A 23793-nucleotide genomic window follows, 5' to 3' on the forward strand; every position below is an offset into this window, starting at 1 on the left:
GAAACCCCACTAGGATGCTCTAGATAAGCTTTTGAAACACAACTGTATCAAATAGCCCCACACTCTGCTGGAATCACTTCCAAGTCTGAAAGTCCTGACTCCACAGTCAACTGTTCTCTAGTTCAACTGCCTCACACGTGTGTGAAGTACACCAAAAGCAAAATGTCCTGCAAGGTGGTAATATAATCTGTACTTAAAATAGCTTACTATGAAATAGCCTTAATGTTTTTGGAAGAAATTAGTGGTTTTCTTACTGATAACTCTGTGAGTACTAAGTTTGTTATTAGGAGTGTCTCAAAAATCAAGCACTACTTCAAACAAACAAACAAACAAAAAGCAACATCTTAGAGAACTATAGTCCTTGAGAGGGTATCTCCTTAGGTGATTCTCAACAGGGTGCAGAGCTGCCTGCCAGGACCTGGAGCCATTTGCACATGGCTACTGACATCTAGTGGGCAGAGGCGGAGATGCTGCTAACACCCCATTAAAGCACACAGGGCCTTTTCTAACCAAAAGACATCACCTAATCCAAGCATCTGATCTGAAAGCTTCTTTGTCCTTAACACATTCAACACATACACAATTGAAGAACAAACATATCTGCCCAGGAAAGTCCACGTGCATTTATTTTACCAACTAACAGACCTCATACCCAGTATTTAGATGAAAATGTTACCAGTGACTCATTCTAAGTAATTTCTCTAAATCATCTATTTATATTTTTTTGTTTTCCTTTTTTGGGGGGGGAGTGGGAAGAGGGAGGAAAAGTTTCTCTGTGTATCCCTGGCTGTCCTGGACTCACTCTGTAGACCAGGATGGCTTTGAACTCCGAGGTCTGTGTGCCTCTGCTTCCTAGGTGCTAGGATTAAAGGCATGTGCCACCACATCAGCCTTTTTTTTTTTTTTTTTTTTAAAGAGACAGGCTGGTTCACAACTGCCTGGGCCTCTGAGGGTACCAGGCTGTACACATGTGGTACAGACACATCCAAGCAAAATAGCCACAGACACTAACAATTAAATAAAATCCATATCCACCCTTGTCACTTTTTTGGTTTTATTTTTTTAGTTTTTTTTCAAGACAGGGTTTCTCTGTGTAATAGTCCTGGCTGCCCTGGACTTGCTTTTGTAGACCAGGCCAGCCTTGAACTCACAGCCAAGATGTTACATACCTATAAGTCCAGAAACTTGACAAGTAGAGACAGGAGAATCAAGAGTTTAAATCTTGTCCTAGGCTACATGAAAAAGTCCAACCCTGTCTCAAAAAAACAAAAACAAAACAACAACAACGAAAAAAGTCCAAAGCCAAGGCTCAGGGGTTAATCCCAGAGCCTATACGGCCATCTAACATCTCTAACTCTAATCCCATAGAACCTGATAGCCTCTGCTGACTTCTGCAGGTACCAAATGCACACAGTGCAGGCAAAACACATATTTATAAAAAAAAAAAAAAAAATACTGAAAGAAAGAAGAAAAGAAAGTCAGGCGTGGTGGCACATGCCTTTAATCCCAGCACTGGGAGGCAGAGGCAGGCAGATCGCTGTGAGTTCGAGACCAGCCTGGTCTACAAAGTGAGTCCAGAACGGCCAAGATAACATAGAGAAACCTTGGCTCTCGAAAAAAGAAAGAGACTTCAAAGCCACCCTAGGTTACATGAGATCCCCAGCTGGTGGTGCTCTCCTTGTCTTGTCCCATTCAACTCCTGGGTTCAAGCAACCACTCTGCTTCAGCGTTCCAAGGAGCTGCAACTACCATGCCTCAGTCTATCAGCCTTGTGCACCCCACGGGGTCTCACCATGTAGCCCAGGGTGGCCTCAAATTCACAAGGCTCCTGCGTCAGGGTCCTAAGTGCAGATATCACCTCAACTGAGCAGTCACTTAAAAAGAGACACTGTTTTCTCCATACTAGAATTGCAGTAAAGTGGCACTTGAGACCTCACTTGTCTTTTCTGTCAAATCCCCAGCACACCTAAATTTGCTTTGCACAATACAAGATACTTCACAATTAATTTAAAAAGCAGAAAAGGGGCCGTATAACTGTTTCTTTGGTGTCCTACCTCAATTCTAGGCTTGATGCCTCCACAGACATTTCCAAGGTACCAAATCTGACAACTGTTTCTTAAGATCTGCTACCCACATGCATCAGGTCTTCATCTTCCTCATTATGCTGGGAACAGACTACTAGGTCCTCTCTACATGCTCATCGTTACCTCTTTTACTCAGAAGCTAGGATGGTAATAAGGAAAACACACATCTGCGAAAGGTCAGGGAAAGGCAGTCGCTGGTGTGGACCCTACGTGCATTACCTAAAACCACAGACATCTACTTAAACCATCTCAACGCCAGGGTGGAGGCCCACACCTGCAATCCTGGCACAAGAGACTGAGGATGGAAGATTGGTAGTTCTATGCCAGCCTGAGCTATAGCAAGGTACTGTTTCAAACAAAAATGGTTTATCTTGAGCCAGGTGTGGTGGCGCTCGCCTTTAATCCAAGCACTTGGGAGGCAGAGGCAGGTGGATCTCTGTGAGTTCAAGGCCAGCCTGGTCTACAAAGTGAGCCCAGGACAGTCAAGGCTACACAGAGAAACTCTGTCTCGGAAAACAAATTACCACCAACACCAACAACAAAAGTTTCATCTTTATAAAACACATTCACAAGAAACAGTCCTTACATCTTTTTCCAAGGCAGCAATAAGCAGCACAGGTTCTCAGGCTATGGAGGGGCCACAGCTCCCAGACAGCCACACACTCATGGAGGAAAATCAGAACTCCACAGTGCTCTGTGCTCTGCTGCCCCATAGTTCAGACTTACTCAGTGTTTTCTGGACATAAATACCTCCTACCTGTGACAGGCTGGCACAATAAGGCAGTGGTTCTCAACCTTCCTAATGCTGCAATCCTTTAATACAATTCCTCATGTTGTGGTGACCCCAGCCATAATATCTGATATGCAGCTCCCGTAAAAGGGTTTCAACAACCCAACCACACCCACCCCAGTTGAACAGTGCTGCTCTAAGTCAGCAGCCTCTGCAGCAGAAAGACTTACCGCGGGGACAGTAATCCTCCTCAGGTGAACTGCCGTGGTCTTTGCGGTGGTGCTTGAACCGGTAGTCAATGCTATTATGGACCCAGCCCTTTTCAATGAATAGTCCTGGGACTTCATTTGAGAAAAGCCAGTATCTACAAAGCACACCCAAGAATTCATTAATAATCACCCAAGGTAAGTTGGACAGTGGACAGGGAGAAGCCTGGGCTGCTTTCCTGCTGGAGAGGCTGCCTAGCAAGCAGAAATTTAACTAGTCACAGCAGACAGTGTCTTCCTTACAATCTGACACAGCAGAGTTATAAGGGAAGAAAAAATGACAAAGCTGCCTTAACATCTGGAACTCATCTAATGTCTGTGTCACTTCTGCAATGTCTATCCTATGTCTTTAAGTCCCACACAAGGTATGAAATTAAAATACCTCACTTTAAAAATACAGTTTTAGGGCTGGAGAGATGGCTCAGTGGTTAAGAGCACTGCCTGCTCTTCCAAAGGACCCAGGTTCAATTCCCAGCAACCACATGGCAGCTCACAACTGTCTGTAACTCCAAGATCTGATACCCTCACACCAATGCACATAAATTAAAATTAAATAAAATATTAATAAAAAAAAAAAAAAAAAAAAAAAAAAAAAAAAAAAAAAAAAATACAGTTTTATGTGTGTCGTGCTCTGCCTTCACATATATATATGTAAAATGGTGCCCCACTGAGGTCAGAGAGTGTCAGACCCATGGAACTAGAACTACAAATGGTTGTGTCACCATGTAAGTACTGAGACCCAAACCTAGGACCTCTATAAGAACAGTAAGTGCTCTTATTCACTGAACCATCTCTCCAGAACTATTTGGGCCAGGCATGGTGGCGCATGCCGTTAATCCAGCACTTGGGAGGCAGAGGCAGGTAGATCGCTTGAGTTTCAGGCCAGCCTGGTCTACAAAGCAAGTCCAGGACCACCAAGGCAAACACAGAGAAACCCTTCCTCGAAAAACCAAACCCAAACAAACAAACAAAAAACAAAACAAAACAAAAAACCCCAAACAAACAAAAAACCTATTTGGATTACAGTTCATCTGCTTGATTTATGTTTCCTATCAATGGTACCCTTAAGAACCAGAGCAGAGGGTTTTTTTTTTTAAACACAGCACTGGGAATAGAAGCCAAAGTTTATGCTAGAGCTCTGTCACAAGCTACCATCAAGCATGGAAAACTGCCTTATCTAACTGTGTAACCCTAGCACCTGACACCAGTAATAAGTCAATAAACAGACACTGAACAAAAACAGCTACAAACAGAACCAGGAAATTGAACAGGGACAGCTCTTTTCTAGCACCTCAGCTAGCTTCCTCACTACTAACAGCCATGAGCATCCAGAAGACGTTGAGGAATTTACCTGTTATGGTTGCGGTCTGTACCAATAGGTGTCCTGCGCAGGACGAGCTTCGCCTTGGCAATCCCTTCTTGGAAAGCCTTCTCAGCAGCGGCCTTGTGCTTCCGCATTCGTTCCTCTTCAGCTTCCCGTTCCAGTCTCACTGGTGAAGATTGAGAAACAAAGTGTCTGTATGAACTACATGTTTGTTGGGTCTTCCCTCCTTCTTTTACCATGTGGTAGCGCACTGTCCCCTACGATGCTCCCATTCTCCTTACACCTTCATGCCTCCCCCCTCACCACCAGAGGATCCCTGAACAGACCAGGACCAATTAAAAATAGTTCAGCCAAGACAATGGGGTACGGGGCAGTGGTGGCACACGCCTTTAAAACCAGCAATTGGGAGGCAGAAACAGGTAGATCTTTACGAGTTCGAGGACACCCTGGTCTACAGAGTAAGCTCCAGAACATCCAGGGCTACACAGAGAAATCTTGTGCGGAAAAAAACAAAAATAGATTTCAGTCAAGAAGATCCAGCCGGGCGTGGTGGCGCACGCCTTTAATCCCAGCACTCGGGAGGCAGAGGCAGGCGGATCGCTGTGAGTTCGAGGCCAGCCTGGTCTACAAAGTGAGTCCAGGACAGCCAAGGCTACACAGAGAAACCCTGTCTCGAAAAACCAAAAAAAAAAAAAAAAAAAAAAAAAAAAAAAAAAGAAAGAAAGAAGATCCTGTGGCAACAACTTGTCTTTAGTGTGTGTGTGTTAGTTATGTATGTATGAATTTAGGAAAACGGTTTGTATAAATCTGGCTGACCTAAAACTTGCTATGTAGACCAAGGTGGCCTTCAACTCAGAGATCCACCTGCCTCTGCCCGAGTGCTGGGATTGAAGTTATACGCTCAGCACACCCACATGCAGCTCACAGCCACTCACAGCTCAGGCTCTAAGGGATAGGACACCAGGTATGCATATGGTATACATACATACATACATAAAGAAAAAGCAATTATAAACATAAAGAACTAAACATAAGAAGTAATCCAAGGATTAATGTTTTTATTTTATTGATGGGGAAAACAATTATGGGGTTGGAAGAGTTAAGACAATCTCATGTAGCCCAGGCTGGCCTCCAACTTGATTGATAAGTGGGCTTTTGCTCAATAAGAACAATCCATCACTCTAGCTTTTAAGTTTTTCCCAGTCAGATTCTACTACTATAATGTACAAAAGACTGCTATTTACAATGTCACAATGTTTAATTATATCTTCTCTGATGATCATACATACAATTAGTAAGATTATAAAAAATATTTGTCAACAGATAGTATTTTTAAAAATAAGGTAAAAATCTATTTAAAAAATAAATAAATGGTCTACAAAGCGATTCCAGCACAGCCAAGGCTAACACAGAGAGACCCTGTCTTGAAAACCAAAACAAAACAAAAAACCCAAAAAACAAAACAAAAAAATACACACACACGAAACACACACACACACAAAAACCACACACAACAACAACAAAAAAAACCCAAATAAACAAAAACCAACTAAACAAACAACCCCCCCCCCAAAACAAAACAGAAAAAAAAAAAATCTACTTGATCCTTGGAACCACAAAAATATAATCAAGTACAAAACTTTTCTAGACTGGTTAACTGTATAATTACAGCACTAAGATGGGCGTGGTGGCGCATGCCTTTAATCCCAGCACTCGGGAGGCAGAGGCAGGTGGATCACTGTGAGTTCGAGGCCCACTTGGTCTACAAATCTAGTCCAGGACAACCAAGGCTACACAGAGAAACTCTGTCTTGAAAAACAAAAACAAAAGCAAAGCAAATAATTACAGCACTAAAAGAAAAGTACAAAAGTAAACGATAGGGCTGGAGAGATGGCTCAGAGGTTAAGAGCACTGGCTGCTCTTCCAGAGGTCCTGAGTTCAATTCCCAGCACACATGCAGGGAGAACACTGTATACATAATAAATAACAAATTAAAAGAAAAAAGTAAACGCTAAAGACGAAGCTGGTGGGGGCTGGAGAGAACACTGGCTGTTCTTCTAAAGGCCCTGAGTTCGATTCCCAGCAACCACATGGTGGCTCACATGCAGGCAGACTACTAATAAATAAATGATCATTTAAAAAAAAAAAGCTAGTGGATTGGCAAGGTGGCACACGCCTGTAATCCCAGCACTTGGGAGGCAGAGACAGGCTGGTCTCTGAGTCTGACCCCAGGCTGGTCTACAAAATGAGTCCAGGACAGCCAGGGAACAGACACAGAGAAACCCTGTCTTGAAAAACAAACAAACAAACAAACAAACAAACAGAACTGGTAAAGCTATGGAAATATTAGAACCCTCACCCCGGTGGTAGAAACGTAAAACTGTACAGCTGTTTCATAAATGCCCTAGGAGCTCCTCAAATGGCTCATGTACCCCAAAGGCTTTATGTTTTGGCTTCTTCCAAGTAATAATAGTGTTTTACATGCTACAACACAGATAAACCATCACAGAAAAAAAAAATGCTCTGATGCACATATTCATCCCAGGGAAGAGGAATTTGAGTTCAAGACCAGCCTGAACCACAGTGTGAGACTGCCTCAACAAACAAAAAAAACAAACAAAACAAAAAAACAAACTCAAGAACATGAACAACAAAAAAAGACATTCTGTGTGCATACACACAGCCATAAAATAAGAATACTTATTATCAGGCCAGGTGTGCTGGCACATGGCTTGAATCCCAGCACTCGGGAGGCAGAGGCAGATAGATCACTTTGTGAGTCTAGGACAGCCAAGGCTACACAGAGGAAATCCTGTCTAGAAACAAACAAACAAACAAAAAAGAATACCTACTATCTATATGTAGTTATTATTACATGGACAATTTGCCTGCATCACTTGGCTGCTACTAATATTGCCACTCACTGTAAGCATCTCTATAAAGGGTTCGTCTAGACATAGAGCCTTTGAGGTACATGCGTGGGAAAGAATCTACTGAGTCCTGCAGCCATGCTGAGCCACTTGAGGAGCTCCCAACTTGGGCTGACTGAACTTATTTCTTTAAAAAAAAAAAAAAGTGTTCATGTGGCTTGATGAAAATAGTGGCTTGAACTCACTCAATGGTTCACATTATTTCTTCTTATCAGTGTACTTCCAAGTAGAAGTGAAAGCACCTTGTTTTGAAATTGAATTCTTTTAAAATCTAGAAAATCATGAAGCCGGGCATCCCAGTTCTAATAATAGGTATTCAAGGCACCTACTTAAAGTGTTAAAACGAAACTGTCTTGACTAGTGTCTTTTTCTGTAAGACTTTAAGCGCACACCTGAGCATCAGCAAGAATGTGTCCTGTTGGGCAGTTGTTTGGGCTGCTTGTGGTAAGTATGTAGGTATTCTGCCTTCACAGATGTGTTGCACCACTTGCAGGACTGTGGAAGCAAGAAGTGGGTGCCAAATCCTCTGGAATAAGTTGTGAGCCTCCCCCGGAAGAGCAGTCAGAGCTCTTAATTGCTGAGCCATCCACGCACGCCCACATGCATGTATGCATACACACACAGAGTGCACAAAGCCACTGAACTTAAGCACGGCAGCTCCTGCCTGTAATCCTAACATTCTGGAGGTCGAGGCAGGAGCATGAGTGGAAGGCCAGGCAAACTACACAGTAAGCTTCAGGAGAGCCTGAGCTAATAAGAGCTTATCTCCTAACTGAGAAACTATGAGGAAACAAAACTATCTTGCTGAGTGCTAGGTCACTACACATAGACCAAGTGAACAGTTACGACACACACTCTACCATTGTTCTTCTACCCATGCAAGGGCTGCCCTGACCGTCTCAGGGTAAACCTTACCTTTTGTCTCTCTCTCCTGGATCTCCCGCGTCCTTCTAGCCTGCATGCTCAGCAGTCTTCTGCTCTTGACAGCGCTAACCATGTCACCTGCTTCCATTCCTGCTTGGTGTTCCATCTTCACAACTTCTTTTTTCCTGTCCGTTTTGCCTAGCCCATTCTCCTCTTTGCCATTTTCTTTATTTCTGGCTTCCATCTCCTTCCGCTTTTGTTTCTCTGCTCTCTTTTTATCATTCTCTTCCTTCAGCACAGCAAGCCGCTCCTTCCACAGCTCTGCCGACATCTGCTGTCTTGTCTCCATGTGGTCTTGCACAGAGTATGTCATGAGGATCCGGTGGCACAGAGCTGTCAATATCCGTAGCTTCTCCTCTGATGTCAGCTCAAAGAATTCTGATGTCTCCAGCTTCTCTAGGAACTCGTCTTGTACCTCATTGTCCTCAAATGGCACGGAGTCTTTATTGTCATCTGTTTCCGAGCCCTCACTGTCCTCCTGGACATCACACCTGCGCAAGCAGAGCCGGACCAGCTCTGAGACAGAATGCAGAGTGAGGGGGATTTCCGACAGCTTCATTCCCAGTTCTCCATAGTCTTCTGCAATTTCGTCCTGAAGTAAGGTCTGTAGCAGGATGACCAGCACTCTGTTCAAGTACAAAAAGCCACCTTTATCTGCACTCAAGGCTTCCATCAGGGACACAGCAGTGATGGGGTACTGAGCATCAGGCAAGAGCAGCCCAGAGTAACAGCTCAGGAACTCCACCACCAGGGCCACATCCCCAAATAGAGTGTTTGGCAGCCCTTCAGGGGTATCCACCAGCCTGAATGCTGGGAGGTTTCTGCCACCTAACTCCTGGTCCTCATATCGTTTCTGTTTTTCTAACTTCTCCAGCATTTCCTTCTCTCTCCGTTCTTTGGCTTTTTCCCTCAACCTCTCCTTTAGCTCCTGTCGTTTCTTTTTCAAATATTCTTTCCGCTGCTCTTCGGACATAGAGGCCCACCTCTTTTTATGTTCCAGGAGCTCATAGCGTTTCTGGACAAGAGTCCGAAGCTCTTCTGGAAGACGGGCTCTGTCTTCATTGGAGAGGAGACGTGCTGTTTTGGAGATAACGCAAGACAGAGCACTCTTCTTGTCCTCTTTGTCTTTATTTTCTTTGTAATAGGCAATGAGATGCAGGGCTGCAGGAGGCAGATGTTTATGAGGTTTACCAGAGGACCGTGGCACACCCCCAGCACTCCGTGGGGTGCGAGTCATTTTCTGAGTCCCTTTGGCCATATCCAACAGGGTCATCTGCTTCATTTTGGTCTTAGGAGTCTTCACACACTTGTTGGGTGATTTGGAGTTGCCTGTGGCCTTCTGTCCATTCAGGATGCCTTTACCTCTGCCCTTGGCCTTCAGAGGTTTGTCACTGGGCTTCCCTGGCTTCTTGGTGGCCGGGCCTTTCTTAGGGATGTGGAAGCTGTGAAGCTTGTTGGGGGACATTATTTTCATTACTTCCTCCAAGTGCTCTTCTGGAGACTTGGAGTTCTTTGAGTTCTTCACTTTGAGTGGTGGGCCATTTAACGACTTCTCCAAGTGCACATGACACCACAGCTTAGGGTTTAGTGGGGAACTCAGAGAAGAATTGTCCCTCTTAGGTTTCTTTGAGGGTTTCCTGTCTGGAGATCCAGTATTCCTCCTCTTGGTAGAGGGATTGAGAGTCATATACTAAAATTTAAGAGGAGCAAAATTACTTTTAAAAACAAAGTGTGGTAAGCAGTATTTAAAAACTATAAAGGTGTTCTTCATTTTACAACTAAAGCTATGCACCCAGGGCTACAACATGAGATCTTATCTCAAAGCTAAGCTCGGCTGACATGGTAAAGGCTATCTCCAAACTTAGGCAGTGGAAGCAAGAAAATCAGACATGTGATGTCTGTCTTTATTACATACCAAGTTTGGGGCCAGCCTGACTCACATTAGACTCTGTCTCAATGTCCGTCCCCCCTCCCCACCATCCCTCAAAATGTGTATGGTGGGGCTGCACAGTGACACAAAGCCTCTCTTTTGTGTTTGAGGACTTGGGCTCCACCTCCAGCACTGTAACAAAAGGCCGCCATCCTCTGGTATTAGATGCTTTCGCTGCACAACTAGTTCTATTTACATATGCACTAGTGGCTCTCAAATAGTTTAATTACACTTTCTCCAGCAACAAGACATAAAAATTAAATACACAGTTACCACAGCCTATCCATGGGCCCCAGAATAGGAAATAACTCATCTAGGAAACAGCAGCAGCTCAATTGTAGAGTACCTGGCTAAAACCCCAGTGAGGGGCTGAGGGTGTGGCCCAGTGTAGAGCACTTGCCTAATATATAAAAACCTTTAATCCATCCCTGAAAATGGGGGTGGGGGTCAGAGGGAGTAATTCTGCTCATGAAATAAGAGTTAGATTTCATCCTTTAATTTTATGTCTCAGCTAAAATAATTCGTGCCAAAAGTAGAATATACTATCCAAATACTTTTGTCTCAATCTAGAGGCATATGCTGAGTGAATACATAATTATGTAGAATGACAACAGTACTGTTCAGATAAAGAACCCTCCTGACCTTGGCTCCTGGTTTGTTTCTCTTTCTTTCTTTCCTTCTTTCTTTTTTTTTCTTTAAAGATTTATTATACAGCATTCTGCCTGCCTGTATACCAGAAGAGGGCGTCAGATCCCATTATAGATGTTTGTGAGCCACCATGTGGTTGCTGGGAATTGAACCCAGGTCCTCTGGAAGAGCAGCTAGTGCTCTTAACCTCTGAGCCATCTCTCCAGCCCAGCTCCTGGTTTCTCAAACTCTTTGTTCTCTCCTACAATGAGAAAACTCACTTCTATGAATACAGGAACTACAACTTCTATAAATTCTCATTTATTTTGTACATTTCTTTTTATTACGTTTCATTGTTTATCTTGTGTAGGTGGAGTATATGTGTGCTGGCGGTGCCAGGCACATGCCATGGTGGGCTGTGGAGGTCAGAGGTGAACAAAGGGGTTGGTTCTCTCTTCCCACCATGTAGGTTACAGGAATTGGACTCAGGTGCTTAGCCTTGGCCACACAGACTTTTACCTATGGAGCTACACTGCCAGTCCTGATGTTTGCATAATAATGTTTGGATGTATTAATGTTTGAATGCACCCCGAATGATTCTCTCAGATACTCTAGTCTATAATCCGCCAACCTCCAATCTCTCAAGACTTTTGTTTGTTTTATGAGACAGTGTTTCTCTGTATAACCCTACCTATCCTAGCTGGATCTAGTTCTATAGACCAGGCTGTCCTCAATCTTACAGAGATCTACCTGTCTCTACCTCCCAAGTGCTGGAATTAAAGATGTGTGCTACTACTGCCCAGAGGATCTCATGAAACTTTAAATCTGGTAATTTTATCACATTTTCAGCATCCTAACTTTTCTGTCCTTTAAAAGGGGGGGGGGGGGGGGGGGGGGGGGGAGAGAGAGAGGAGATGGCTTGTAAGAGTCAGGCATAGTGGCTCACACCTAGGATCCCAGCACTCAGGATATGGAGGCATGAGGATTCCCAAGTTTCAGGATATCTATGGCTACACAGTAAGACCTATCTGAAACAGGCAAATTCTCTTGGAATAAAAAAAAAGATAGGATCTCACTATAATGCCCAAGATGGCATCAAGACTCTGAACAAGCCATGCTTCTAAGCCTTGTGAGTAGATGGGACTTAGGGCATGGACCACCATGACTGGCTTCTACCCTTTGCTTAAATTTAATTCTAGGCAATCATTACAATCCATCTCATATAAACCTACAATTTCCTTCATATTCTGTATTTACTTGGAAAAACCCAATTCGTTCTGCCTCGGGCTGTAAATGTTCATTGTAAACATGGTTAGAACAGAAAGTATAAAAAATCCACTGCTGGTCCACCCAGAGACCCAAGCTGGCCCTATCTCACAGAACATTCCCTCAGAGTCCATCCCCCTGCCCACTAGTACACTCACATCTTCTGGCTCCTCAAGCCTCCACACTCCATTCCCCTCACACAGAATCAGTTAAGAGGCAGCTTGGCACGACTGTTCCCACCTATAATTCAAGCACTCTAGAGGCTGAGATACAAAGACTGTCATGTCTGAAGGACTGTCATCTTCGAGTCTGAGGTCATCCTTGACTACAGTGTGAAACACTGTATCAAAAATAAAGCAAAAAGACACACCTGGAATTCCAACACTTGGGAACCTGGGAGGATTTCTTCATGGTCAACTGGATGAGGCTATAGTGTGGGACCCAGTTTCAAAACAAACCAAAAAGACTTAAGAGGTTAGAACCAAGTTCACTGGTTCACAACATGAGTTTCTGTTTAAATATGTATTAAAATTATTAAGTGATTTTAATATTTTAGAGAATGTAATTATAAGTCAAGTATGGAGTATACAAGCCTGTAATCCCAGTACTTGGAACACAGGGGCAGGAGGGTAAGGAGTTCAAGGTCAACCTGGCTACATGAAACTATGTCTCAAAACAAGCCAAAATAGTAAACTTGACAGTTAAAATACAAACTAAATCAAATAAACAACCCAGTTTGGCTAACAGGAAAAAGACTACTAGATAACTTCTAGTACAGGAAGCAGATAAGCATGAGGACAACTCAAGACAGATCTCATTTTTGAATGGACGGGACTAAGTGACATGTGACACGTGCCTGGTTATCCTAGTACTCAGGAGGGAAGGGAGGAGGATCTGTTTAAAGAGAACAACCTGGGCTACATGAAATTCTGTCTCAAGAAAAATAAATTAAACATTAAGGACAGAATCATCAAAGAAAGAAACCCACAGAACAATTTAGGAAACAATGTGAATTGAGAGGCGAGGCATGACTAATTGACTGAATCCCAACTTTAAGCCCAAAGTGACTTTTCAGAACTACATGAAATCCTGGCACATGCGTACCATCCAGCCCCTCAGAAGGCTGAGGCAAAGAGAAAAAACAAACAAACAAACAAGCAAACAGACTTCTGTAACTGTAGGTCAGTCTTTTAGCTGGCTGCTTTAGTGCCTGATTAAAACTGAATGTTTGGTTCCCCTTCTCAGGATAGAGGTTTACCATCTTACAGAATATGAACCCTAGCCATGACTCCTCGAATACATTACCACAGTATTGAACTTCCTACTTGTAGTTAACAGAACTAAATATCAAAATGTTAATGAGAAATAAGCAAAAACTGATATTCGTAGACAATACTACTGAGTACTTCAAAGAGCAGAGTATTTCTGAGACTGTCCGGCAAACCCAGCAGCAAGTGACAGTGTATACTCTCAGGCTGGCGCCCCTTCAAGCAGCCCAAACAACTGCCCAACAGGACAAACACACCCACACTCCTGCTGATGCTCAGGTGTGCGCTTAAAGTCTGACAGAAAAAGACACTAGTCAAGACACAGCTTCATTTTAACACTTTAAACAAGATGCCTTGAACAGCTATCATTAGAACTGGGATGCCCGACTTGCTCCCGGCATGCGCACTCCTTCACTAGCTGCACCATCTCAGCATGGAGCATGCTGGGTACTCACAGCCAAATGGGAGCCGGCATGGCTGGATCAAAAGGATCTGAAAAAGTATAAAACCACTTATGTCCTAAGTATCTCCCCTATCTCCCACTTAGCACAACACTACAAGATTAATATAGAGGGCTGAAAAATGGAGGGGGGAAAAAAACCAGAATAAAAACATTAAATTTTATTTAAATTTTATCTTGTGAGGCCCTTTCTCATTGCCAAATACTTATGACAGCAACATGAGAGCCCAAAAGAAAAAACAGAGTATATATTATTCTACTTTGCTCCCATCACAAAGAACATAGCTCCACTAGGACTAAGTCAAGGAAAGTGTTTCCTAGCCAATAACAACAGGAAACCACCTGCAGCAATGCAATCTGAAGATGAGTATACTAATAAAAGCAGTTTATCTAAGCAGTTAGATCACTTAGAAACCTCTGTCCGTGAGCATCTGGTATTTGGTATGTGTATGGCTTTTGTCTTTATGTGGTTATGTGCATGTGACTGCAGGTCAGCTGAGGGCCTAGTGTCAAAATTGTGGGAGTGGGACCACAGCAAGTTGTGAGATGCCTGATGAGGTCTTGGGCCCTCTCCATCTCCATACCTGACTTATGTTCCAGTGTATTGGTGGGGTTTTTTCTTCCTTTTTTTTTAAACCTTTACTTTATGTGCATTGGTGTTTTGTCTGTAAGTATGTCTATTATGAGAGTTACAGACAGTTGTGAGATGCCATGTGGGTGCTGGGATTTGAACCCACGACCTCTGGAAGTACAGTCAGTGCTTTTTAAGCACTGAGCCATCTCTCCAGCCCGAAGGCCTGGTCTTTCTTTCTTTCTTTTTTTTTAAGATTTATTTATTTATCATATAGACAATGTTCTGCCTGCATGTGTGCCTGCCCACCAGAAGAGAGCATCAGATCTTATTACAGATGGTTGTGAACTACCATGTGGTTGCTGGGAATTGAACTCAGGACCTCTGGAAGAGCAGACAGTGCTCTTAACCTCTGAGCCATCTCTCCAGCCCCATGTGTTCTTTCTATGTAATTCTGGCTGTATTGGCACTTGCTGTGTAAACCAGACTGACAGATCCACTTGCCTCCTGAGTGCTGGGACTGGAGTCCTATGCTACCACTCACACATAGCTCCATTCTTTGTTACTACACAGGGGTGGAACCCAGGGCCTCTCATGATAGACGAGTATTCTACTACTGAGAGACAACCGCAACCTTTTCTATTCCTCTAATTCACTCAAGTCAACAGAGCAGGAGGTTGAGGGCAATATTCACAGTTTATCCTCATCTCAATGTTTTTAGTCAGTTAGCTTAGTTGGGAATGTTTTTTCTTTTGGTTGTAGTGTTGGATACTAAGCCCAGAACCTCATATACTGAGGGAAAGTGGAAATGGAGACAAAAGAAGGGAGAGGAACAAACAAAAACAAACAAATCCTAAGCCAAAGTCTTAGCTCGTCATCCACTTTTATTTGGTTCTAATTAGATTATACCTAATCTAAATAAAGTTAATAGATACAACACACAGTGTGATGAAAATGATCTGAGGAAAATGCTTGGTTTTCATTACCATGTCATATAAGTTATATATATTCCATGTTTTATAGGACTGCCGGAGTTATCTCTGCTTATATTACAAAATCAGTTTTCCTTACACTCCCCACACCGCAAAACAGGGTCTCTCTAAATAGCCCTGGTTGACGTGAAACTCTATGTAGCCCAGGCTGGCCTCAACCTGCTTCTGCATGCCAAGTGCTGGGATTAAAGGCATGTGCCACTATGCCCAGCTCAGTTTTCTTTTTTTCTTTTTCTTTTTCTTTTCTTTTCTTTCTTTCTTTTTTTTTTTTTTTTTTTTGAGACAAGGTTTCTCTGTGTAGCCTTGGTTGTCCTGGACTCACTTTGTAGACCGGGCTGGCCTCGAACTCAGTGATCCACCTGCCTCTGCCTCCTGAGTGCCGGGATTAAAGGCGTGCGCCACCACCACCCGGCTCAGTTTTCCTTTTTAATGCTTTGACATCCTGGTTAAAGCTGGACAATCCCAGCACTCAGGAGGCAGAGGCAGGTGGATCACTGTGATGTTTGAGGCCAGCCTGGTCTACAAAGTGAGTCCAGGACAGCCAAAGCTACACAGAGAAACTCTGTCTCGAAAACCAAAAAACAAAACAAGACAAGACATCCTGGTTAGTATTTTGTTTACTTGACACCGGCTAGAATTATCCAGAAAGAGGAACCTCAACTGAGAAATACTTCTATCGGGTTGCCCACAGGTAAGCCTACAGAGCATGTTCTTGATTGATGACTGAAGTGCAAAAAGCCCAGCTCCCTATGGGTAGTGCCGTCCCATGGCTGGGCAGGTGGCTGAGTTGTGTAAGAAAGCAGACCAAGTAAGCCACAGGGAACAAGGCAATAAGCACCATCCCTCCTCCATGGTTTCTGCTTCAGTTCCTGAATGAATTATCTGCTGTTAGAAGTTCAAAATCTTAAAAAGAAAAAAAGAGGGAGGAAAAAAAAAAAAAAAAGCCAGGCGGGGTGGCACACACCTGTAATCCCAGCAGCACTTGGGAGGCAGAGGCAGATGGATCTCTGTGAGTTCGAGGCCAGCGTGGTGTACAAAGCAAGTCCAGGACAGCTAGGGCTACACAGAGAAACCCTGTCTCAAAAAAACAAAAACAAACAAACAAACAAAAACAAAAAACAAAAGAAAACCAGACAAACAAGAGTTCAAAATCTGCCATAAATCTAACTCTATTGTGAGTTACTAGAGAAAAGGAACTTACCTAGCAAGGTTTTATTTATCTAGGTGTCCAACACTAACAGTGACCTTACCTTATACGGGTCAAGTAGAAAGTCACTGAACTTGCTAGGCAGGGAGTATTTCTTTACCAGTTCATCTTCTACCACCCAAGGTGCATTTTCACCAGTGCCAGCACGTAAAGCATTATGCCGAATAAAGTAGCGAACTATCTCCTTATTAGGTGGTCTCTCTGTTCGAATCAGGCTGTCTGCTGGCACATTGCTGATGATCTAGGCAAAAAAACAACAAAGAAGTCATCTCTGGGACCAGGAACAAAGCACATATCCAGAAAGGAAGACTCACAATTCCATCTTAAAGGGGTGTGGTGTGGGGGAGTGGCATTATAAATTAGAAGAAAAGGCAGAAATGTAAGACAGAATTTCAAATTAAACAATCCCTAGGTTTTTTGTTTGTTTGTTGGTTGGTTGGTTTTTCAAGACTATTTCTCTGTGTAGCCTTGGCTGTCCTGGACTCGCTTTGTAGACCAGGCTGGCCTTGAACTCACAGCGATCCACCTGCCTCTGCCTCCCAAGTGTTGGGATGTGCCACCTCCACCCAGCTTGGTTTTGGTTTTTTGAGACAGGGTTTTCCTGTGTTACAGCCCTAGCTATCCTGGAACTTACTCTATTTACCAGGCTGGCCTTGAACTCAGAGATCTGCCTGCCTCTGCCTCCCAAGTATTTGGATTAAAAGTGTGCCACCATTGCCTGGCTCAAATAATACATTAATTGTATTATCATCTCTACCTTTAAAATCCACTTGAGCCCTAACTACTGGTAACCAAATCCATATTCTCCAATGATCATCTCCTATGTGGGATGAAAGATCATTTTTTTTTCTTGTTTGCACTTCCCACTGCTTATGACTTGTGAACAATTTGCGCCATAATTAGGAAAATGAACGGAAGTGGATGAAATTCTTTAGTATGTTTAACTAGCTAGTCACTAATGAGTAAGAAACTCATATAGGTGCATGTATTTAGATTACCAACTATAAATTAGGAAGATCTGTCAAAATTTTAAACAAACAACGAGGGGGAGGCACACAACAGGCAGGAAACAACAAAGAATTGCCCCCCAACAGTGGTCACTCCTGTATTCTAGCACTCAGCACACAGGGGCAGGACGATTGTTACAAGTTTGAGACTAGCCTGGATTACACAGCAACAGCTACAGTTATAAAAAAATGAAAAATGCACAAGAACTGGCTAGTGGCTCTTCCCATAGAGGACCTTCCCAGATTAAACCTCACAGGGCTGAGCTGCTTCTTGTATGAAACGGTTATCTATGAAACAAGCACACAGTTGTTTCCAACATCCTAGTCCTCTTTCCAATTAAACAAAATTCTATTCATGTATGTGTAAAAACACTTGAAATAATATACTAATGCTTTTTAAACCTAAGATATAAGCAATGAAACATATTTTATTTACAACTTTAGAACTTTTGTTTTCTGACCCAGGGTCTCATGTAGCCCAGGCTGCCCTCAAACTCGCTGTGTGACAAAGGATGACTTTCAACTCCTGATCCTTCTGCTTCTATCTCCCAACTTACAAGGAGCTGGGAAATAAATTCTTGCCAGCTGCTTTAAATACACCCTGACACTGAACATATTAAAAGATATATAAAACCTATGGCTGGAAATAGCTCAGACAGTAGTTGTCGAACACATAGGAAGAGCTGGGACTGAGTCTTAGACCCACATGAAAACTGAGCAATGTAAACTGGGCGTGGTTGCAAATGCCTTTAATCCCAGCACTCGGAAGGCAGAGGCAGGTGGGTATCTTTTGAGTTTGAGGCCAGCCTGGTCTACAAAGTGAGTCCAGGACAGCCAAGACTATACAGAGAAACCCTGTCTCGAAAAACCAAAAGGAAAAAAAAAAAAAGAAAACTGAGCAATGTAAAAGCCTAACACCTTACATCTCAGGAAAAAGGGCTGGGGGTGTGACTCGATATAGAATATTCACCTAGCACAGCAAGGCCGGACGGAGTTCAATACCTAGCAAAGAATTTTTTAAAAAGTTAAAAAGCAGCACTAAGCTATGCTAAGGGTACTAACTACCACAGGTGCTTGAAATATACAAGGAGTGGGTTCATCTTGTAACTTGATATTTCTGTGACAAAGACATTCCTTTACAGTTTTCCTTAGCACATTTTCTTCAAGAACCCCTTATTAATATTTTCTTAAAAATCTATTAATGTGGAGCTGGAGAGATGGCTCAGTGGTTAAGAGCACGCCCGCTCTTCCAAAGGACCAGGGTTCAATTCCCAGCAACCACATGGCAGCTCACAACTGTCTGCAACTCCAAGATCTTACACCTTCACACCAACACACACAAATTATTATTAAATAAAATATATATTTTTAATCTATTAATGCAAGAGGTTTAACCAACCTTATCTTCATTTTGTAGCTTTACATCATATTTGTGAGGAAGAAATTTTGGAGGAGCCCATTTCCTTTCTCCTTTTTTTAACGAAGTAGGAAGTTTTCGCGGAGACCTGCGTGCTCTATCATCTAGTCAAATCAACAGAAAATTAGCAAATAATACTAATAATAAATTATTTTATTTCAACTTATTCACTCACAACTAATAACTTTATTTAATTCCTCACTTATACCAAGCACTAGTTGATGTGATCCAAAGATGAGATTTAATACCTGTAATTTCAATTCTATGCAGGAAGTCAGCTAAGTAAATGATTTAAAAGGACTCTGAAAGTATAAAAAGGAATACTCCACAAGGTGAGCACAAAACATCTAAAAAGAGTATGACTTCTGGCTGGGAAGATAGCTCGGACCTGTGTTAGAGTCCCAGCACCCACATCCAGTTTCAGAGGACCTAATGACTATTTTTGACTTTGGTGGGCACCAGGCATTCACATAGTATAGACATAATGTAGGCAAAACACCTACACACATAAAAGAAATAAGTAAAACAAGGTGAAATATAACAGAATAGCCACCAGTGTTAAATCTAAGGAAAAACTGAAACAGCCAGGGTTGAAGAAATGGTTTGGAGGTTAAGAGCACGTGCTCTTTCAGAGGACCAGCTTCGGTTTGGTTCCTAGCCCTTGCTCACCTGATGACTCACACACAGCTGTGACTCCAGCTCCAGGGCAATCTAATACCCTCTGTGGCCTTCGTGGACACTGTATGCATGTGATGCACAGACATACATACAGTCAAAATATCCATGAACAGAAAATAACAAAAATCTTAAAAACAATGGGTTTGACTCCCAGCGCCCTTACGGCAGCTCACAACCATCTGTAACATTAATTCCACGAAATCTGACACCTTCTGGACCCCAAGGGCACTGAGCATATAAGTGGGGCACAGACATACATGCAGAAAAAGCACTCACACACATGAAATCTTTAAAATGTAAAAAAAGTGTTAAAAAACAAAACAAAACAAAACTCTGTACCTGGCAAGTAAGAGGCCACCAGCAACCTGATTGGAAACTATATTATAAGTCATTAAAAGGAGGAAATTAATACAGGCATGGTGGCATACATTTGATACACCTGTAATCCCAGGTCTATATGGCCAGTCTGGGTCACAGAGCAAATTACAGTCCTAGGCTGTCCCAAGAGCCTGCAAGAAAAAGTGCCAAGAGCAGGGGCACAAGCCTATAACCCAGTATTCTCCAAGTAGAGGCAGAAAACTCAGTAGTTGAACATTTCCCTGAGCTATATAGTGAGTTTGACGCTAGATTCCTTGAGTCCCTGTCCTGAAGCAAAAAAGTTAAAAATTGTAGGAAGTAAGGCAGAAGGTAAATCATAACAATAGAAAGGTGGTGCACGCCTTTGATCCCAGCACTCGGGAGGCAGAGGCAGGTGCATCTCTGTGAGTTCGAGGCTGGTCTGGTCTACAAAGCGAGTCCAGGACACTCAAGGCTACACAGAGAGACCCTGTCTCGAAAAACCAAACCAAACCAAAAAAACAGAAAGCAACAACAACAAAGGAATCAACCACCAGTCAGGAGGTACAGAAGATAATATTCTCAAGAATCTTGCAATTAACAGGATATAAGAGAAACATGGTGGTACACACCTATCTTTACGTCCAACTGCTAGAAGGTATAAACAGGAGGATCAGAAATTCAAGGCCAGTCTTGGCCACAAGAGACCCAGTGTTAAAAAAACAGATTAAAATATCAAGCCAAGTAAGAACACAAAGCTAACATGTTCCTGACCAATAGATTAACCCTTTCTCCCCGCTCTAAGAAAATACTATGGAAGTTGTTATTTTTATCATGTTCCTACAGAAATCTTTTTTGTTGTTGGGTTTTTGTTTTTTTGGTTTTTTTTTTTTTAATTGTTGGGGGTTTGTTGTTGTTTTGTTTTGTTTGTTTGTTTGAGACAGGGTTTCTCTGTATAGCCTTGGCTGTCCTAGACTCACTTTGTAGATCAGGCTGGCCTCGAACTCACAGAAATACACCTGCCTCTGTCTTCCCAGTACTAGGATTAAAGGCGTGGGCCACCACACCGGGCTCTGACTTTCTTTTCTTTCTTTCTCACCATGCCTGGCTTCCTAAAGAAATCTCAATCAACTGTTTAGAAAAAACATACAGTGTTTGATAGCATTAATTCAAGCTCTGCCGGTCACCCTTTCTATATACTGGAAACATCATTAGATCCCAGTAACTAAAACCTAAGGAAAGCCAACACACTAGACTAGAAGTCAAAGCCTAAGCTCTGACTCCTGGGCTCTCATGCTTCGGGCATTAATTTGTACAGTCTGGTGATCACTGTACTCCAATGACCAATTCTTAAGCCAGGAAGAAGAGTTAAGATGTCCTCGACTCCTCACAAAAACAATCTTCAACCTCGGGGAATGAGAATTTCCACATTTTGGGAGCTGATGAGATGACTCAGCAGTTAAGAACACTTGCTGTTCTCCTCCAGAGGACCTAAGTTCGGTTCCCAGCACCCACATTGGATGACTCACACCCACCTGTAACTCTTGATCCAAAGACGTCATTTCTTGGCCTCTTTGCACCCACCCACACACACACAGGGCATTCATTTATACTGACTCACAGGCAATGTGCGCACACGAACACATGCATACATACACACATTAAAAAAAAAAAGAATACAATTATAAATAAAACTTCAGCTTCAAAGAGAGAAACTGGAAATGGTAGGAATAGGCATTCACAACAGAGCAGAAAAGACAGCTGAAATAACAACACTGAAAGGCCAGGAACAACTAGTCTCAGAAGTTTCCTTGGGACTACTAGGAATAAAATAACCAGTACAGGTTCAAAACATCTGGACACAGCAGAATGGATGGCAGACAAAGTGGCACTTAAAATAGTGAAGTGAAATGATTTGATCAACTAACAGTTACAGATCATACCAATGCTATGTGATCATTGTGAGACAAAAGGGTTCTAGTGCAGTTAATTTCCTTATTTAAAGTCTTTAAAATTAAATAAATAATAAAGGTTTAGAATATGGTAGCTCTCTCAGAGAGATTTTCCTAATGAACAATGTTCTTAGTTCTTCTAACTGTAAAACATTGTTTTAGCCTCCAGGGCTGTAAAGATTATTTTTGGACATCACACTGTTTCAGAATTCAAGTGCCTCCCACCTAAGAGTCAGAGCAAGAGAAAACCAGGAGAACAGAGTATCTGAAAGCCACCGCACCAGCTTGCACCTTAAAGATCAGGAAGTGCTTTGGCTGCCCGGATCCCTGTCCTCTCTCTGCTCACATATATGCTCACAGCTTTAAGAGAGAAAGAAGGCAGGCTGTGGTGGCTCACAGCTTTGACCCCAGCACTTGGGAGGCAGAGACAGAAGATCTGTGTTCTATGCCAGCCAGAGCTATATTGTAAGAACCTTGTTTCAAGAGAACAACCAACCAACCAACACAACAGAGTAGGAAAGAGTCCTAGGTGTATGTTGGTGCATACCTGTAATCCCAGAATTCAGGAGACAGAGACAAGAGGACCACTCCAAATTTGAGACCAGCCTAGACTACATATTCAGACCCTGACTCGGAAAAAAAAAAAGCAAAGAAAGAAAAGAAAAGAAGATTAAAGGAAATTCAATTTTCTTAACCATCTTGGTTAGGAATGATCTTAATTATTTAGGAAGTTTTAAGTCCTAAGTCACGTTGTGAGTATTTTAGTGGCTTTTTGAATAGTAATGAATAAAACCATATAAAACCTAATGCTACATTTCTGTATAACAAATGAGCAGTGTCTCAACTCAGGAGCAAGGCTAGCATCATACATACTAATACTCTCTCTCCTGCCTTCATCCTCTTTGACTACTGTCTCCTTCTGGTGGTCCTGAGCCATTTGACTGGAATTCTCTTTGTCACTTGATGGAGAATCACAGGCCCCATCAGATTTCTTCTCAGCAGCCTCTTCATCAACTTTCTCCAAAGGATGAATCTTCACAATCTTCACCTTGAGCATTTTCTCCTTTCCAACCTATGCAAGTGATACAAGAAATTAAGAGACAATAAATAGAACTATAAGCCTAAAAAATTATAAACCATGCTCCAGTATACATGCCTAATATAGTGATCTGAATAAAAACAGCCCCCAGAGGCTCATGTATTTGAATACTTAGTCACCAGAGAATGGCCCTGTTTGAAAGGATTAGAAGATATGACCTTAGCTGGACGTGGTGGTGCACACCTTTAGTCTCAGCACTCAGGAGGCAGAGGCAAGTGGATCTCTGTGAGTTCGAGGCCAGCCTGGTCTACATAGCAAGTCCAGGACAGCCAAGATTACACAGAGAAACCCTGTCTTGAAAACCTCAAAACATTTTTTAAAAAGACATGACCTAGTTGAAAGAAGTATGTCACTGAGGGTAGGCTTTGAAGTTTCAAAAGTCCAAGCCAATCCCAGTAACTGTCTATCTATAGATCAAGATGTATCTCTCAGCAACTATTCCAGCGCCATGTGTGCCACCATGCTCCTCACCATGCTGAAAATGAACTAAGCCTCTGAAATTGTAAGAAAGGTCCCCAATTAAATGTTTTCTTTTATAAAGTTACTTCAGTCAATGGTATCTCTTTAAGAGACCTAGCAAACGAAAATTCATAAACTCAAGTATGCAGGCATAGTGAACTTTGTTTCTGATTTCTAGGCCTAAATATGCATTTAAAAAATAAGAGGAGGGGGACTGGAGAGATGGCTCAGTGGTTAAGAGCACTGCCTGCTCTTCCAAAGGACCC

The 23793-nt window shown here is 42.6% G+C and overlaps 1 protein-coding gene across 2 annotated transcripts in view; it reads right to left on the reverse strand.

The window, feature by feature from the left end:
- Window positions 1–23793, reverse strand: part of Baz1b (bromodomain adjacent to zinc finger domain 1B) — a 65355-nt gene that overhangs the window by 21011 nt on the left and 20551 nt on the right. For both annotated transcript variants that reach the window (XM_051161257.1, XM_051161256.1), the window contains 6 exons: window positions 22843–23041; window positions 18986–19107; window positions 16623–16820; window positions 8250–9948; window positions 4432–4570; window positions 3045–3178 (listed from right to left, as the gene is read on the reverse strand). In XM_051161257.1, the coding sequence (XP_051017214.1) occupies window positions 3045–3178; window positions 4432–4570; window positions 8250–9948; window positions 16623–16820; window positions 18986–19107; window positions 22843–23041 (2491 nt within the window). The remainder of the gene's footprint in view (window positions 1–3044; window positions 3179–4431; window positions 4571–8249; window positions 9949–16622; window positions 16821–18985; window positions 19108–22842; window positions 23042–23793) is intronic.

The sequence above is a fragment of the Acomys russatus genome, chromosome 19 (genome assembly GCF_903995435.1).
Source record: "Acomys russatus chromosome 19, mAcoRus1.1, whole genome shotgun sequence".
Taxonomy (NCBI): domain Eukaryota; kingdom Metazoa; phylum Chordata; class Mammalia; order Rodentia; family Muridae; genus Acomys; species Acomys russatus.